Raw genomic sequence first — 17,661 nt, 5'->3', positions numbered from 1 at the left:
TCTTCGACATTATTGTATAATCAATATGTGTGTGTGTTTTTGTGTGGGGGAGGGGGAAATAGTAGGTGGAGTCTAAGGTAAGGGTTCAATGACCAACTAACCCAACAAAAAAAAAAAAAACGCCATCAAAATGTTGAAAAAAAAAAAATCAAAACGTCATCGTCATAGCCCATCATCAGTATTGGCTTTTCATGACGTCTGTCTCTTGTGTTTATTTTGTCTATTCAAATAAGCCTGAAAACAGAAGATGACACTGATGAGATTTTTCCCCACCGCTCATTACAACAACAAATAAATAATGCACACATACATACATACCTACATGTTTGTCGGTCCACTATTTGGCCAGCAAGCAAACGAATCAACAACCTACCATTCATCTAATGACAACCAAAGTTTCTGTTGAAAATTTTCTCCTTCCTGAATGACGACTGACTGACGGACTGTGTGACGAACTTTTTGTCATGAACAGCCACAATTTGTGTGACATGACAAACTGCATAGAATTCTTTGGCTAAACATGACTTGAATTTGTCACTTTTGTCCGCATGGAGTTTTCCGCCTCCTCTTCCTTTTTTCTTTTGTCTTTGCACAAGGAAATGTTTATTAATAGTTTTTTTTTTTTTTTGTTTTTATTTAGGTTTTCCTCAACATAAAATGTCTATTAGTATTCCGCATTAGGTTCGAGGGTTTCTCCTCGTCATGTAAACCAAAAGAGATTTATATCGAAAATATTAAAATATCATACATGCCTTGGTTGGGTATATTTTTGGCTCCAGGTTATAAGGCAAATTACGTGAAGAGAATAACAAATTTTTTGTGAGTGGGGAGAAAATTAAAAAAATATATATGGTTTTTTTGAAATCGAAAAAATCTGGGTAATTAAAAATTGGGAAATTTTCAGTTAGAAAAAAATCGAAATTGTCTGGGTTTTTATTGGTTCTTGGCTATTGGTTTGGAATTTTAAAATTAAAACAATGGAAAAAGACAATTTTAAAATAATAAAATTAAGTAATTAAATTTACTAAATGAAACCATTCTTGATATTTGCAAGAGCAAGATAGAGAGCCCGAGGTATAAAAGATCTACAGGAGATGTTTGTTTTTTTTTTTTTTTTGAAATCTGGGCATTTAAAAAAAAATAAAACGAACTTTTGTGTAGATTAATTAAATTTTATTTTGCCAATAAAATTAATATTTTGGAAATATAGCCTCAAGAATTAGAGGTTGAAATGTGAAGAGAGAAAAATATTAAAGAATTTTTTGGTCATAAGTTTGTTAAGAGAGGAAGACTAACTTTGGATGAAAATGAATTTTGCTTGGACTAGAAGAAAAGGGTAGAAATTAAATTTCTGCATTTTAAAAAATCAACTTTAAAAATGAACCAAAAATACAAAATATTCGGAATCCAAAAAAAGTACCAGTTTATGACATTGGTAATTTTTAACCCTCTCCTTCCCCCTTGACTTCCCAAATTTTTCACTTTTTCCCATCATACAATCAGTTTTATCTCAAGATTTGTTTTCAAAATCTCTCTTTCCATCCGGTCATGCGGGATGCCCACATATTAAAAATTGAATGAAAAGAAAAAAAAATAATTTTGCCAATTGTTCTTACAAACTGTGTGAAAATTCCCAAGAAGTTTTCCTTTTGCAAAAACAAAGGACAAAGGAAGTCCGCCATTGTTCTTACAATTTACAAGGGCTGTAAATTTTTCTTTCTTCTGCGAAGTTATTTCCCTTAGTTTATGGGCCCTCAAAAACACATGTTCCCTGGGTTGAAAAAAAAACCATTGAAGTCGGCCTCAGCATCCCATCCTAAATACAGTCCAAAACATATCTCTAACAGTTTGTCTTGCTAAAATGACAACCATTGTGTTTTTTTGTAGTTCTGAAACTGTTCATTTCAAGATTTCAAGTACACCATTGCTAGTTTTTATTGTAATTGTTATGGATATTTGTGTGAGTGTGTGTGAGTCCAGTATCTTTTTTTTCATTTTTTCTTTGTTACAATTATTGTTAAACAGTTTTCTATTGTTTCAGATGCAGGCGTAACGAAATCTCTATTGACCTTGTTGTCTGTGGCAGGGTTCGTTTGTATCTTCTTGGAATATTTAGCAATTGCCCTTGTCGCATACACGCACACACACACATAAGCCCACTCATACGCAGGCAAGCGGCCACAGACAGATGCGAGGTCCCATAATTAGAATTGAGATTTGGAAAAAAACACACGGTTTTTATCTCATGAAATGGAATTCTGGGCGGTCTTTTAGTTGTAAGGGAGTTTTGAAGAAAATGAAAAAAAAGTGAATGGATGTATTAAAATATAAAGAGAGATTGAAATTTAGCTGGACTACATAATTTTCATACAGAAATAAGTAACAAAGAAAATAAGATAATATTGTTAGGTTTTACGAAATGTTCGATAAAAGTTGGATTAACCCTAAATTTTTAAAATTTTAAATAAATTCCACGTTTAAGGTTCACATAACAGATGAGTGTATGGGATATTTTTAAGAAAGTAGTGCCTGGACTACACAATTTTCATACAGTAATAATTAACAAAGAATATAAAATCATATTTTTAGGTTTTACGAAATGTTAGATAAAAGTTTGATTAACCCTAAATTTTTAAAATTTAAAATAAATTCCACGTTTAAGGTTCACATAACAGATAAGTGTATGGGATATCTTTCAGAAAGTAGTGCCTACTTTTAGTATTCCACACAACAAAAGTCTCCTGCGAATTATAAAAACCTAGCAAGTCACTGAATTGAATTGCCCATATAGATTCCCATAACTGACGAATGTATGCGATATATAAAAAGAAAGTAGTGCCTACGCTAAGGATTCAACAAAAAGTCTCCTAAGAAATATATTTCTTCAATTATAAAACCAAGCAACTCAATGAATTTAATTTCCAATTATGTTTTAAAATGGAAAATACTCAATAAATTTGAATTGAATTATATGTAATATCGGCTGAAGTATGCCAGAAGAATTATATATTAAGTTTAGGAATTAAAGCCTACTTTTAGACAATTAAAAGATGAAAATCATATGTTTCATAATGGGAAAAAAGATACTGACAAACCGAATATTTTCATAATTTGTCATGGTTTCTGAGAAACATGACTTCAGACTTAAACAATGTCTTAATTCGAAATTAGTTTGGAATCTTTTATATGTCGGCAAGACATCATACTGGGACTATTTGCGAAAAAATACGGAAACAGCCTTAAAAATCAGCGAAAATGTTTGATTAGAATAGGAGTTTTTTCAAATTATATAATTATGTAAAAATGAAGCCTACTTTTAAGCAAATATTTTAAAAATCATATGGAGAATATAGAAAAGTGGCTAATTTTAAATTTGTTTTTAATTGTATTTGATAAAAAAAAAAAATAAAAAAAAAACTTAAAATATTAAAAAATCGGAATCTTGGGCTAGAATAAAAACGGAGAACATCTGTAAGGAAAAAACAAAATTAAGCTTATCTTAAAAGAACTGAATTCTTATATTAAAAGCTTTTGATATGAAATAGTTTTCAAGATGCCACACTAAATTTTCTCTTAATTACCCTATCAGCTGCTTAATGACTCTAAGATATTAACATAATTTCCACATATCACAGTCATAAACAATACTCAATAAAATGAAATCTTTTTCTCAAATTAAAGATTTAAAATCAAATTTAAATTTGAGAACACTTTTCAATATCAATTTAAAGTTTATGGCTTATGGAACTCCCCAAGCCAAAGAATGCTGCTCTACAGAGAAAAATAAAAGAAATACCACTTAAAATGCGTTAAGATTTCAGATAAGAAAGTCAAGCAAAAGTGGTGGAGTAAGAGAAACTGAAAATCATAAAGTATCAAAGATCATGCTGATGATGAAACTAAGAAGCTGTAACAAATAAGACTACAGCAGCTGCTTCAACTGCAACACTTGCTGCTGCAAAATTTTATCCATGCAAGAAAAAAAACATATTGGAATTATTTAAATATCAGAAAAAGGTTAAATTACGACCTGAACTAACTACGACTACCACTAAATTACCAAACAAGGAGTTGGGGAGCAAAATGCAAAGCCTAATGTCATGATACTCACAAAGCCAGAGATAAAGATTTTTTTTTAAGGCTGGTACCCTCATCAGACTGAAAACACCACGAGCAGCAGCAGGCCTCTGAACTAACAAACCATGCTGTAGCAACAGGAAAAAATCTAAATAACACTTTATTGAAATGACAAAACCCTGGGCATCCAACAAATTGGTAATTCAATGCTTTTTAAGCTTATCACCTTAAAAGTCAGTGGTATAAAACGTTAACGTAGCTCATTCACTCCCTAACTGGATGAAATGTTTTTTTTTTCTTTTTCTTTCTTTCAGTTACGGTTCAGGTATTTAGGTAAGGTGAGTAGAGGAGAGAAGTCCAGGAGTGAAAAACCCCCAGCCATGACAAACAAGCGCTTGATCTGAAAAAAAGCAAGCATTACACATTGTTGGCCATAAACATTTCAGGCAATGTGGCAGAAATATACAATCCCATGACTCCAAGATGAAGCAGGCAGAAGACAGGGAATATGTTGAAAACAAGCAGCAATTGCTATATGCTACAGGTTGACATTTATTTAGATTTATAGTTTAACTATTTTACAACATGTTCGGCAACAACAACAGCAGCAACAACTACGCAATGTAATGGCAATGGCAACATCAACAACGAAAGCAATAAAAAAGCGACAAATATCAAGACAAGAAGTTGAGTTGAGTAGTGAGTGCTAGATGAAGCAAAAAAAAAAGCAAGAAGAGTAATAACAGAACGCGCACGTCGCAAAATGATGCTCCGGGTAAAATGTGAATTTTTCAAGGTCCATTTAGATGGTGGGGAAATTCCATAGTTTTCTCTTTTATGAATTTATATAACAGATATGAAAAAGTTTAATTGTAAACATTTTATGAACGAAATATTGCTATTTTGGAATTTTCTAAATTTGCTACTCATAAACTTTTCTATGCTACGAAAACCTGCTTTTCAGCAACTTGTCTCTAAGAAAACCTGCTATTCAGCAACTTTTTTCTGCGAAAACTAGGTTTTTAGCAACTTTTTTATGCTACGAAAAGCTGCTGCTATTCAGCAAAATTTCTATGCTACGAAAAGCTCTGCAATTCAGCAACTTTTCTATGCTACGAAAAGCTGCTGTTATTCAGCAACTTTTCTATGCTACGAAAAGCGGCTGCTATTCAGCAAATTTTTTATGCTACGAAAAGCTGCTGCTATTCAGCAAATTTTCTATGCTACGAAAAGCTGCTGCTATTATTTAGCAACTTTTCTATGCTACGAAAAGCTGCTGCTATTCAGCAACTTTTCTATGCTACGAAAAGCTGCTGCTATTCAGCAAATTTTCTATTCTACAAAAAGCCACTGATATTCAGCAACTTTTCTGTGCTACGAAAAGCTGCTGCTATTCAGAAACTATTCTATGCTACGAAAATCAGCTATAACATCATTCCTATATGAAAAGTTGCCATTCAGCAACTTTCAGATACAAAATTGCGCTATTCAGCAACATTGTAATAATGACCTAATTTTCGGTGCGACATTTTGAAAAATCGTACTCTTCAGCAACTTTTCTATTGTTTACTACGAAACTCAGCCTTTTAACGAGACTTACAAAAAAAAAAAAACAATTCAGCTACACTTTCACACTTTAAGTGAGGATTTTTTTTTATAAAAAATGTTTTCCGCTTTTCCAAAATTCCCATTTGCATTCGTCGAGATAGTGTAAACCTGCCTCGTCTTGGACACATTTGCGTTACATGGAAATACACTTGCCTACCCCAAAACCGTCTAAATGACAATAACCTGTCCGATGACAACGTAAACGCAACGCAACATAAACGTTGAAACGATGACTTTGGCTGGTTGGCTGGGAATGGTGGCAGCTTGTAACAGCGAGAGTGAGTGGCAATGTGTTGGCTTAGCTAGTTATGGCCTCAAATGATGGCCCCAAAGCACAGAGCATACGCTGAGGCAAAGAGCTGGGGCTTGTTAAGGCCGTAAAGTTGTTGGTTGGCGGCTGGTGCTGCATGGCTGCGCCAAAGCCTCAACTGCTGTTAGACAATACTGTTGATTTTCTTTTCAGCATTTTTGCCACTTTTGTTGCGATTTTTGTCGTTTTGTTTTCTTTTGGTGTTTCTTCGGATGTTTGTTGTCGTCTAGTTGTTTTCTTTTTTAGGCCCGTTTGGCTGTCTCTGCTGCTGCTGCTGCTGCTGCTGCTGCTGTTCTTGTTGTCATTGTAAGTGTGTCTATTATTTTTATTACAATTGCTAAGGCAGACAAACACACAGGTGCTCTTAAAAGCGCTCAACGGCCAGCCGGCTTCCCCTTAAAAGGTTGTGTTGAATGGGAACACACGATGACGACGACTATGTGATGGTTAGCAAACAACATTTGGTAGCAGGATCTAGCTTCATGGCCAATAGTGGTGTGCTCGGTGTTGTTGTTCTTGTTGCTTTGATATTGCCATATTTAAATTTAATTCTTAAAGCGTGATATTAGATGTCAAACAATGATAACAGCACTACGCACACATTTGCTTTAGATTTAGCTTTAGTAATGCCATAGGAAAAAGGCCACGGCAGAACAGAAGAGAACAACGACACCATAAAACACACACATTTCCCGTATTTTCCAAAACGGGGTGAGGTTTCTATATTATTTACACCTTTTTTTCCTAGCAACCAACCAGTCCGCCGCTGAACGATCAGATCATGTGAAATAATACGCCGTTAACTAGCCTTAGAAAAGGAGCAGAGAATTTGTGTTCCAATGCCAGGGTAAATTTTTTTGCAAAATTGCGTGGCAAATTTTTGCAGACTTTTTCTTCTGTTCCCTGCCAAAGCTTAGGCAAATATTTCATTTTCTCGTTTTTGTCTTCTTTTTTTCAATTCCCGATTAATGCCAGTTTTTTTCGGATGCGTAGGCTAAAATTATACTTTGTTTGTTTTGCAAATTTTTTATTGGAATTTATTTGCCAGCTAACTGCAATAATTTGCTTTACAGTGTTTGCCGTTTAGCTTTGAACGCTAATCTGCCTTCATCCAAGTTTTTTTTTTTTGTTGCTTTCCAGTATTTTCTGGCTGTGAGAAGAAAAAATTTGCATGTCTTTGCTGTCGTCATTGTCGTCATGGCTGTTGTTGGCCAGCAAACGTTTTAACATCATGTTTATGTGTTGTTGTTGTTGTTGTTATTGCAGAAAATGCCAAGAAAAACGTTGGCCTTAAAACATGCGTAGGTTTTAATAACATGACAAAAAAGACAAATTTCCTGATTGAATAAAAAATGCAAACTGTCTTTGCCTCAAATGCTTTGAAGACGGAAAACCATAGAAATTTTATGGAAAAGTTGGAAAAGCGAGAAATGTTAGTTTTATCCAAAGTATGACTGACAGCGGCGATTAAATGGCCATAGAAGGAGGACAATAAATCTTGCAAGAATTAATAATAATTCAATTCAAAAATTGATCCAAGGTATCATAACAATGTTGGGACGAAACAAGAAAATAGAAAAAACGATTAGGAGAAAGGTTGTTCAAATGCATTTTTATGGGAAAGCCAGCAGTTTCTATTTTAAAATTCAGAATAATTTTTTATGGTATTCAACTCCGCTGTTTTAAAAAATGCATTTTTGGCTAAGTTTAATACGAAAAAAATTAATGCTAAGTTTTAATACGAAACTTAGATATTTTTAGTATGAAAAAAAATTATACCTTATAAATTTCTACATCAATACCCAATATTTAACTGGTTTTCAAAAAGCCTAATATATATTTAGTCAGCTTTCTATACGGAAACTGGATATTCTGTCTCATTTATTATCAAAAATATGATTCTGCCAAAAAATTAATTCTAAGTTTTAATACGAAACTTAGATATTTTTAATATGAAAAAAAAAAATTTTCTTATAAATTTCTACATTAATACCCGATATTTAGCTGGTTTACGAAAAGCCTTATATATATTTATTCAGCTTTCTATACGGAAACTGGATATTCTGCCTCATTTATTATCAAAAATATGATTCTGCAAACTTTCAATTCAAACTTGCAAAAGCCTAGAATGTTTGCCTTAAGTAATCCAGCTAATTAGCTACATGGAGTTCGAAAGCCAGCTCCAGTTCAATCCACTTTTCAGCTATTTTTCTCTCTTCAGCTATTGTCTATACGAAAATTCACTCTTTAGCTATTTTTCTCTATTTAGCTATTTCCTATAGGAAGCTATTATCTATTAAGCTATTTCCTACAGGAAACCCCGCTCTTCATGCACTTTTCTATACGAAATTCGACTTTTTAGCTATTTTTCTATACAAAATATAGTTTTTCCGCTTTTTATATATGAATGTCCATTATTCAGATATTTAACCCTCTTTAGATATTTCCTATATGGGAATCTACTCTTCAGTTATTTTATACACGAAAACCCGCTGTTTAATCAATTTTCTTTACGAAATCTGGCTTTTAAGCTACTTTTCCATAAAAATACAGTTTCCAGTTATTTTTCTCCATAAAACATGCCATTCAAATACTTCTAAATGCAACAGCAACTCCACTAAGTATTCAGCTACTCGTCTATACAAAGATTACATACTCGACATATTTTCAATATTCTTTGAGAAAATTTCTAAAATTCGAAACAATTACCCATTGTTTAGCAATTTTTCTATAGGAAAGCTTACAACTTAGCTGGCAGTTTATACAAAAAATAAAAATAGAGGTACTCTTCTTCACTAAAATCCATTCAGCTACATTACTATTTTAAGACCCACAATTCAGCAACCTTTCTTTATAGACACTGGATTTTTAGATACATTTATATAAAAAAAAACTGGCATTTAGCAACGTTTTGTCTAGCAAAACAACCCATTCAGTTTCTTTACCTTACGAAAATCCCTTTTTGGCTTATTTTCCTTATAGATTTTTTTTCCGTACATTTCCAAATCTCATCTTTGATTCCCATAACTAATACTCTCCATGTAAATGCAAAACTCAATATTTTTAATTCTTATGAAAAATAATTTTTCTCTTTATTTTCCATACCGGTCTAATTCTTTTTCAAAATCTCACCTCTGTTTCCCATGACTAAATAATACTCGCTGTGTAATTGCAGAACTCAATAATTTTAATTCGCTTATCGTGAAATAAACAAATGATATATGCCGCTCTATCATATCTGGCATTTGGTCACATAAATATGTCGTGTGACTCCCAACCCACACTCACACTCATACACACACACAATCACATCCTTAAACCTTCCATCCATCCATTGCGAATAAATTTTATGGAAACTTGTGTGCTCGATAAGAGATCTCTTTTAAAAGCTAACATAAAAGACCTGTAACTAACATGCCGCCAAAGTTATTGCACGTGATAGCATTTAAAATGGCCAAAAGCATAACAAACTTGCAACATGATGCCGCCGCCGCTGCTGCATGCAATGCAAATACAAGAGTGCAAAGCAATAAGAAATTAGCAGCAAACAAATACAAAAGAATCGTCAATGAAAGAAATATTAACAAAAGAAATCAAGAAAATTAGGGTTTGTCTAAATGGTAAGAGAAGAGGAGAGATTGAGGGGGAAGGGGCACATGGGGATGAGAAGTCAGGGAGTCACATGGGTATGTGGGTTGCATACGCGGGTTACAAAGGGTCGTCGTCGTCGTCATTAAAAACAAAAGCCAAAATTCAATATAAGGGTTGCTGCCAGGAGACCACCACCGCAACCCCTGGCGTTATATTTCCCAGCAAGGGGGTTGTCTGTATTGAGAATGCATTGTCATCATCACCATCCAGCCTCATCCTCATCAACATCATTAGAAAAGTTAAACTTTTTAACAAATGTTACACTTTAGATTCAATTGCAAACACACATATTGAAGGGGGAGGGGTAGGAGGTAGAGGGGGATTTGGCGACACTGTTGGCCCTTGAAATGTCACCCTGGGGAACATTTATATAAATGGTTGGATAACATCCCTTTTTATGTCAGATTTTTTTTCTTTGTGTGTTGCTGGAAATGAACTTTATGATGACATTTTGCAACAGATTTGTAAAACAGGTTGCTGGCCGACCAGGCCATAAAGCAAAACAAAAACTCAAAAATTGTAATTAGGTTTCGTTTTTTTGGATTTGAATTTTAATGAAATCAACGGCACAAAATATGAAAATACATTTTAAATAGTTTAATTGGTAAGATTTTCTAACCACATGTCTTGATTCACAAAAGCCGAAAATAAGAGAAATGAAGTGGTTGAATAGAATGTCTTCAAGGTGTCAAATTTCCGTATAAAAATTGCTAGATTTTGAATTTGAAAAGAGAAAAATGAAGATGAAAAGCAAATATTAAAAATTGAAAATCCAATTAATTATCGAATATAAGCTAAATTCTGGCATACCCATTGAAAAAAAATCTCTTCATTTCTGTTTTAACGTCTTCAAATTGAATTGAGCGTATCAATGCAACTTTTTTATCTCTCTCTCTCTCTCTCTCTCCCTCTCTTCGATAGAGTTCAGATTTTAACATTTCTTTAAGGTCTTCCAATCCTCAGTTTCTTAAGCTAGCCTTCTGCTTCACACTAGCCGTAGCAATATGTAAAGCAAATCTTACATTGTTGCCATTTATCTGCCACCCTTTTTTTCCTCCTACCCCAACTTATTTCAGCAACACCATGGAATGTATGCCAAATTTTAGGTCACTACACAGCCTTTAGTCTTTTGTTTCATATCATTTGTATGATGGAAATTTGACTCCTATGCTATATGCTTCCGTTACTTATGCTATGCTATCTAGTGCTGTGCAGAATAAGAACAGTAACAATAACTACTCGGCTGTTAGTTATGCTCCAGTTAGGTGCTGTTGCTTGGATAGCCCAAGACAACAGCTATAGATCTTAGCGAACGAAACAAACAAAAGAAATTTAAGACAAGAAAATGAAACAAAACTTAAAATAACAACCCATTCCTTGCAATGCAATACTATTTTTTCTGCTGCAAGAGAGCGCGTTAGACTTTAAGCGTTCTGCTGCTATCTGGCGAGATACAAAGAAACAAAAATGCCCAAACAACTATGTATGGCAAGTGTTGGAGGAATTTGGTTCCCGCTTCCTTTAAATCTCTTTAATAATACTTTATGCCCGGTTTTTGCTTCTGGTGCTGTAATTTCTTAGCTAAGACATACAAAAAAAAATGGTACTTGAGAAATAGTATATGGGCCATTTTAATGCCTGTATTGTCTACTGGCATGGAGATTGTTCTTTTCATGCATTGCTAACAAGAACAAAATATGCCTCCTAACTTGGTTAGCAAAAAAAAACAAAGTGGGAGAACTGAAAAAAAAAAACTGAAATGTATTTTTAACTAGATAGCTTAGAGTTATGCTTTCATCCAAATAGTTTTCCACTTTATGTTTGCTGCTGCACAAAATATATGAATGCATGCATACATATATGGCTGATGCATACATATCTACATACCTACATACATTGTATTAAAAGTTTGCTTGACTAAAAAAATAAGGTCAATAGATAATATGCCAGAGATATGAGAGTTAGTTTGTAGATACAAATGTGAATGCTAGTTTCAAGGAAGGTGCAACTTTGGGTGCCGAGACAATGGTGTCAATGAAGAGCTGGCGTCATCGGGGTAATCAGACAGACAGTAAATAAGAAAAAAGGCGAAAATTATGGAAATTCTGAAACTGAGATAATTAGTATTTTGTAGCGAGTTTAGAAATTCTGCTGATTTTACAGTACATGGAAATGAAAGAAATTGGAATAATTTCAGAGCAATTACAAATATATGCCTTTTTTATGAACATCCCTAATAAAAATGTGGAGATATCGCTTTATTTATATAATAACAGAGAATAATGAAATCCAAAGGCCAGGCCAGATATTGAAATGTATTCCTCCAAAATGCATTAAATTATTCGAAATTCTTAGACATTTCTTAACATAGCCCAAGCAGAAAGTAAAGAAATCTCCCTGCCCTTCAATTGAAACTACAATTCAAACATTACTTTTAGGCAAATATCTAGTTTTTCATATTATTTTAGTAATTTCATATTTTTTTTTTCTTAGAAAAAATATGGCCTTATTTAATCTCTCATATTTGTGATCCTCCCTTCCACTACCACCTACCTCTCACAATAATTCATATTTATATACCACCATATGTTCATATCCTTCTTTTCTTTTTAAAATCTATAACAAAAGTAAGCAACAACATTTCCCGGGTTTTTCTTTTCTACAAAAAGCAGGTAGTTTTGGCTTCCAACTATTTAAGAAAGGAATTGAAAAACATCTGCATGGCATATCCCGCAGTTTACTAAACACTTGGCATTATTTGTATGTACATATACATAAGTCGGGATGTGCGTGTGTGTGTGCTGATCTCTTTCCAACAAGTCCTTCCATTTTTGTTTTTGGAACCTTTTCCATTTTTCTTCACTTTAACTAGGCTTCCTATGGCGTTTTTCTTGGGTGAAGATCATATTACAATGCCATTGTAAAGTATGGTCCTAAGTAGCCTTGAACCTCAATGAATTACAGGGAAAAACAAAAGGATTTATTATTTCTTTCTATTGAAAAGATGGAAAAACTAAAGGGAAATATTTTGAGATCTTTTGAAGAAGAAAGAGAAAAAATTATTTTAGGAGATTTTAAAAATGGAAGAAAAAGGGGAAATTGCTAATAAAAAAAATTAAAAAAAAAATATAATTTTGAAATAAATCAAAAATACAGCGAACTATTTTTCGTTCCTAATTATAAAAGTTTTACAAAATTTTTAAACTTTCAAGCGATATTTCGATTTAATATTTATGATTTAAATGTGTAAATTTTGTTATTACTAAGAACTATTTTTTTTTTTTGTGATTTTTAATCAGGGTATATCTAAATAAGGTTTCCCATATTTTATAGATGTTCCTAAAACCTTGGAAACATTTGGAATAAATGCTAATTTTAACGCTATAACACCCTATATACGAAGAAAAACAAATGTATCGACGTTATGAAAGTTTACATCGCAAAGTCACTTAAATAAAGGAGATCCACTATTCCTCGGCCTTTTTTGGAGTTGAGACTTGAATGTAACATAAAATTTGGTTTTAGACAGAATGTGTCAAAAGAAAGAATATTCTTGACGAAATTCCACTATAAATCTCAGAGTAAACTATATATCCGGATTTTACAGTTTTCAAGAAATCTGACATTCGACACTCGTTTGTCACAACTTAAAATTATGTATTTTAGTTTTTTTAGTGCAAATTTAACACGTTTTCATTGAAAGTCAAAATATCCCTTAATACATCATTTTTTTGGGGAAATTGTCGAAGAAAAATATATTCTAGATCAAATTTCATTGTGAGTCTCTGAACAAAAGAAACTTGTATACTACATAGCACTCAAACTTAAAAAGGGAATAATATTCCATTCCGAGACATTGGGAGAAAATGTGGAATATTTTTTTTCAATTGTTCAAACCTTTGGTACAATATATGCTTTTTATAAAATGTCTACCCGAAAAGTGTAAAATTCCTGCATACAACTTTTCCGAAAGCACAGAATATTTCAAAATTCGAAACCTAACTTAAGACTTCAGGGGCTGAATTCATGTTCTATGAAAAAATGAAACGTAAATATGTTCTTTATAATTTCTTTTATTTGACATTTTTTTCCTCTATAAAATTTTTCATTTCGCATTGTAATAGAAAGATAATCGAGGCCCAAGTCTCAGAATATTCTAAGTTCGAAACTTAACGTAAAACATCAAAAAGATGTATATTCCAAAATATATTTTAGGGTTAACATTGAACTTTTTTGGAATAAGTGGTGAATAGTCCCTTGGAATTTCATTTTAGAGAGAAATTATTTGATGAGAAACGAGAGAAATGAGATATTCTACGACAATTTCTGCTAAAGTCACAGAGAACGCACATATATTAATAAAATATTGAATAGAATATTTCATAGAAAAAAATTGGGTAAAAGTCCAGAAAAAGACATTTTTGGATTAACATGTCACTTTTGGTGAATCTGTTAGATTAACACCTCCGAAGCTTATTTAAAGATATATTGTTAGATAAATGTATCAAATTTCACAAATAGTCTCAGAAGTCGTAAGTATATTTATAAAATATTGGGTTCAAATTTCACATTTTGTCACTGAAAATACAAATTCGCACACATTAGCAAATTTAGGAAAATTATTAGGGAGAGTCTCATTTATTCTATTTGGTATGGTGTCAAAATGGTATCCCAATCTTCCTTAACACTTCATTGTACAGGGATATTTAGAGAACAAATATTCCATTTCAAATTTTACTATTAACTCCTGCACAAAAATATAATGTATCATTTTAAAATCGGCACTAATTTTAAGTAAATCTAATATGGCTCGCACATATAAAAAACTCGATTTTCTGATACACTTTTCATATAATTTTATCACTATTTTCATTCACGAAATCACTCACAAAATAACACATAATTTTAGTATTCATTTTTTGATTATTTTTTGTAAAATTTGAAATTCTGGAATTTAATAAAAATGAGACATTCAAGAAATTTTCAGTGGCATGAGTATCTCATTTTTATTTAAAAACATGTAGTTAATCTTCGAAATTTGTAATGTTTGAATACGGAATTTAATCTCACGGGGAATGCATTTTATTCCTAGATATCTTTTTTTAATGAAATAATTTTTTTTCGTAGGCTTGTCATATTTCATGACCCTTCTTAACTGAGAATTGGGGTTTACAGTTAAATTTTTGAACTACAAAAAATATATACTTCCAGTACATAATTTTGGCTAATCGCCAGGAGTCTATGAAGGCTGGTATTTTCTTGCGTTTTTTTTTTTCAATTATCCGAAACTAATTTTTTGTTTCAAGATAAATGTTACAAAAAAATTACAAAACCTATTTATTGTCAATAATTTTGTTCTCAATCTTGCTAAAGGAGCCGTTGAAGACTGGAATCTTCTTGTAAGGTTTTTCCAGTTACCAGTCGTATAATTTTTAAAGAATAAGTATGCGTTCCTTGCGTTAAGTGACACTTATTTGTCATAATTTTTAGAGTCGAATACAAAATGTCTAAATAGTGATCTGTGGCATTAAACGAATGAATTCATATAAATTCAATACTGAATCTTTTATGTTCCAAATAGGAGATATACATATATCTTAACCATACATTTTTGTTCCATGGATGGGGAAATATTTTCATATTTGAATATATTGGGAATGCGAATATATTCTCCTTTATAGATCAAATATGTTTTGATCTATTTTATTAGTTTACAACCGAGTTCTACCAAAAACTTCTTAAAATTGTGACAAATATCTTCTGCTTCAAAAGCAGACATAAGTTGCATATACCATTTTAATTTCCCCATTATTCAAAATTCGGTTTCCTCTATTCTCTGTTTAAAAACTTGTCTGGCTATACAATTTCCTGCACAATTTTAAAATATATGACCCCTATTAATAAATTGTCTAGTTTCAATATATCTTATTTTCCTACTCCCTAATAGCTTACTTATTTCATGGATTTATATAGTTCCGTTTTATTTCGGCCTCCAGAAAAAAATAATGTTTTTTTTTAATCCCCAAAACTTTGTGGAAAACCCCAAAGAAAACATATGATACAAATTCTAGCTAAAAAAATGATATATTAGGTAGTTTAGAAAAAACACCGAGAAAAGCTAGACAAACATGTGTACCATATTTCCAAATGTAAAAGGAGGTAGGTAGGTAGGTGATCGATCCCTCCCTACTTTGGCTTTCTTATGAAATATATATTGTATTTTTGTCTAGTCTCTTGTATAAGCCTACACATCTTTTCATGTTCCTGCCTGGTATTTATATTGTAAAATATTTATGTGCGTGTGTTGTAACTTACCCTTAAGGGCTGTAACTAAGCGTAATCCATTTAATCCACTATCGGCTAATAAAAATACCAACAATACAACGGCCAAATGCATTGACATTAAGCCCAAATGTTTATTGGCCGTTGTTGTTGTTCTGGCTGATGCTGTTGGTGTCGCCATCCTCTTTGCTGCAACTGATACTGAGGAGTTTGAAGACAAAGATGCTGTTACTGCATTTGTTTTCTTTAAATGTTGGTGTTGTTGTTGTTTTTGTAATCCATATGTTCTTGTTCTATTTGTTATTGTCATGATGCCGTCGTTCTCGTCGTCTTTTGAATTGTCGGCGACATAAAGATTATTTCTAAATTTAAATCCACCAACCAAATGCATTTTTATTTGAATTTGGTATGGCTAGGGCCAGACGTGCGTCTTATGGTTTTTTGTTTTAGTTTTCAACTTCTCTAGAGGCAGAGAGATCTTGTAGATTTTTATTGTTGTTATTTTTCTTGTTTTCTTTTTCGACAATCCCCACTAATTTTCTTTATTTTCGACAATATTTCACTCACTCACTCACTGATTGCCGCTACCGATCATTCACTTGATATTTAAATGTCAATTTCTATAGACTTTTGTAGAGATTTAAAGACATTTTGATGGATATAAACGGGGCAAAAGAAATGATTGCCTTTCTTTTATAATTAGAATTAAATTTCAAATTGTTTTGAAAATTTTAGACAGGGAAGAGTTGTGCTTTGACTTTTCAAATTTATTTCATTTTTAAATATTTTTGTTTTACATTTCTAATTTTTCAAATCACATTTCTTTGAGTATTCATTCACATTAATCCAAATTTAAAATGATTTGCACTGTATCCAATATTTTTTGTAGATTTTAGTTTCACTTTAGTTATATTCCAATATTTTATTTTGGAATTTTATTTCAGTTAAATTTTTGTAAATTTTTTACTACATTTCTCCAGGTAGTATTTTTAATCCCACATAAAATCACAATTTTTGCTTGCACTTGATTTCAATAATCCGTATCGGGCCGAAAAATAATTCTTTATTCCCACTACGTGTTCATCGTCGTCATCATCTGCTGATATTGTTTTGATAAACCAACAAATTTTATTTGGTATTTTGGTGGATGGACGAACGCGCGACGCTTTGCGTTCCCGTATTCTGTAAGTCAACCAAACCGCCCGGCAATCGTATTACAACTAAATTCATCCACGATTGCACAGCGTTCGGTAAACAACACCAAGTACGTACGCACACAAAATACACTGTCGCGCAAACACACACTCACTCTCACACACACACACAACAACAACAGCACGACAGTAATGCTCTCATGCCACGATGTTGCTCGCCAGCACGAAGTGTTCTTGGGTTGTGGGTTGCGCTTGCTACCTACATAAATGCATACGGACGGCATGCTAGCATCATTCTACGAAGTGTATTGTTTGTTCGTTTCATTTCGATTCCGTTACGTTCGTTTGCCTCTTTGAGTGTGTGTGGAACATATCTTTGGTTCGTTCATGTTCGTGTTTGCTTTGGCAGCAAACCTGCTGTTGCATATCCGTTGTTTGGTCATGTGGTGGATTGTATCTGAATTGTTTACATTCTTTGTATTTGTATCAATGAGAGAAATAATCTCTCAATTATTTTGAATTTTATTCTCTTTGTTTGTTTTCTGCTCAGAGTATTCTCTGGGTACGAAATGGTATGTT

The 17,661-nt window shown here is 32.6% G+C and overlaps 1 protein-coding gene across 1 annotated transcript in view; it reads right to left on the bottom strand.

Annotated features, from left to right (window-relative positions):
• The window catches only part of LOC101898311 (protein sax-3), a 92,024-nt gene extending 74,862 nt beyond the window's left edge, over positions 1 to 17,162 (bottom strand). The window contains exon 1 of the mRNA XM_011293109.3: positions 15,962 to 17,162. Within this exon, the coding sequence (XP_011291411.1) occupies positions 15,962 to 16,319 (358 nt within the window). The 5' untranslated portion in view covers positions 16,320 to 17,162. The remainder of the gene's footprint in view (positions 1 to 15,961) is intronic.
• Between the last annotated feature and the right edge of the window lie 499 nt (positions 17,163 to 17,661).

The sequence above is a fragment of the Musca domestica genome, unplaced genomic scaffold (assembly GCF_030504385.1).
Source record: "Musca domestica strain aabys unplaced genomic scaffold, Musca_domestica.polishedcontigs.V.1.1 3, whole genome shotgun sequence".
Lineage (NCBI taxonomy): Eukaryota > Metazoa > Arthropoda > Insecta > Diptera > Muscidae > Musca > Musca domestica.
This window is presented reverse-complemented; position numbering and strand designations above follow the sequence as displayed.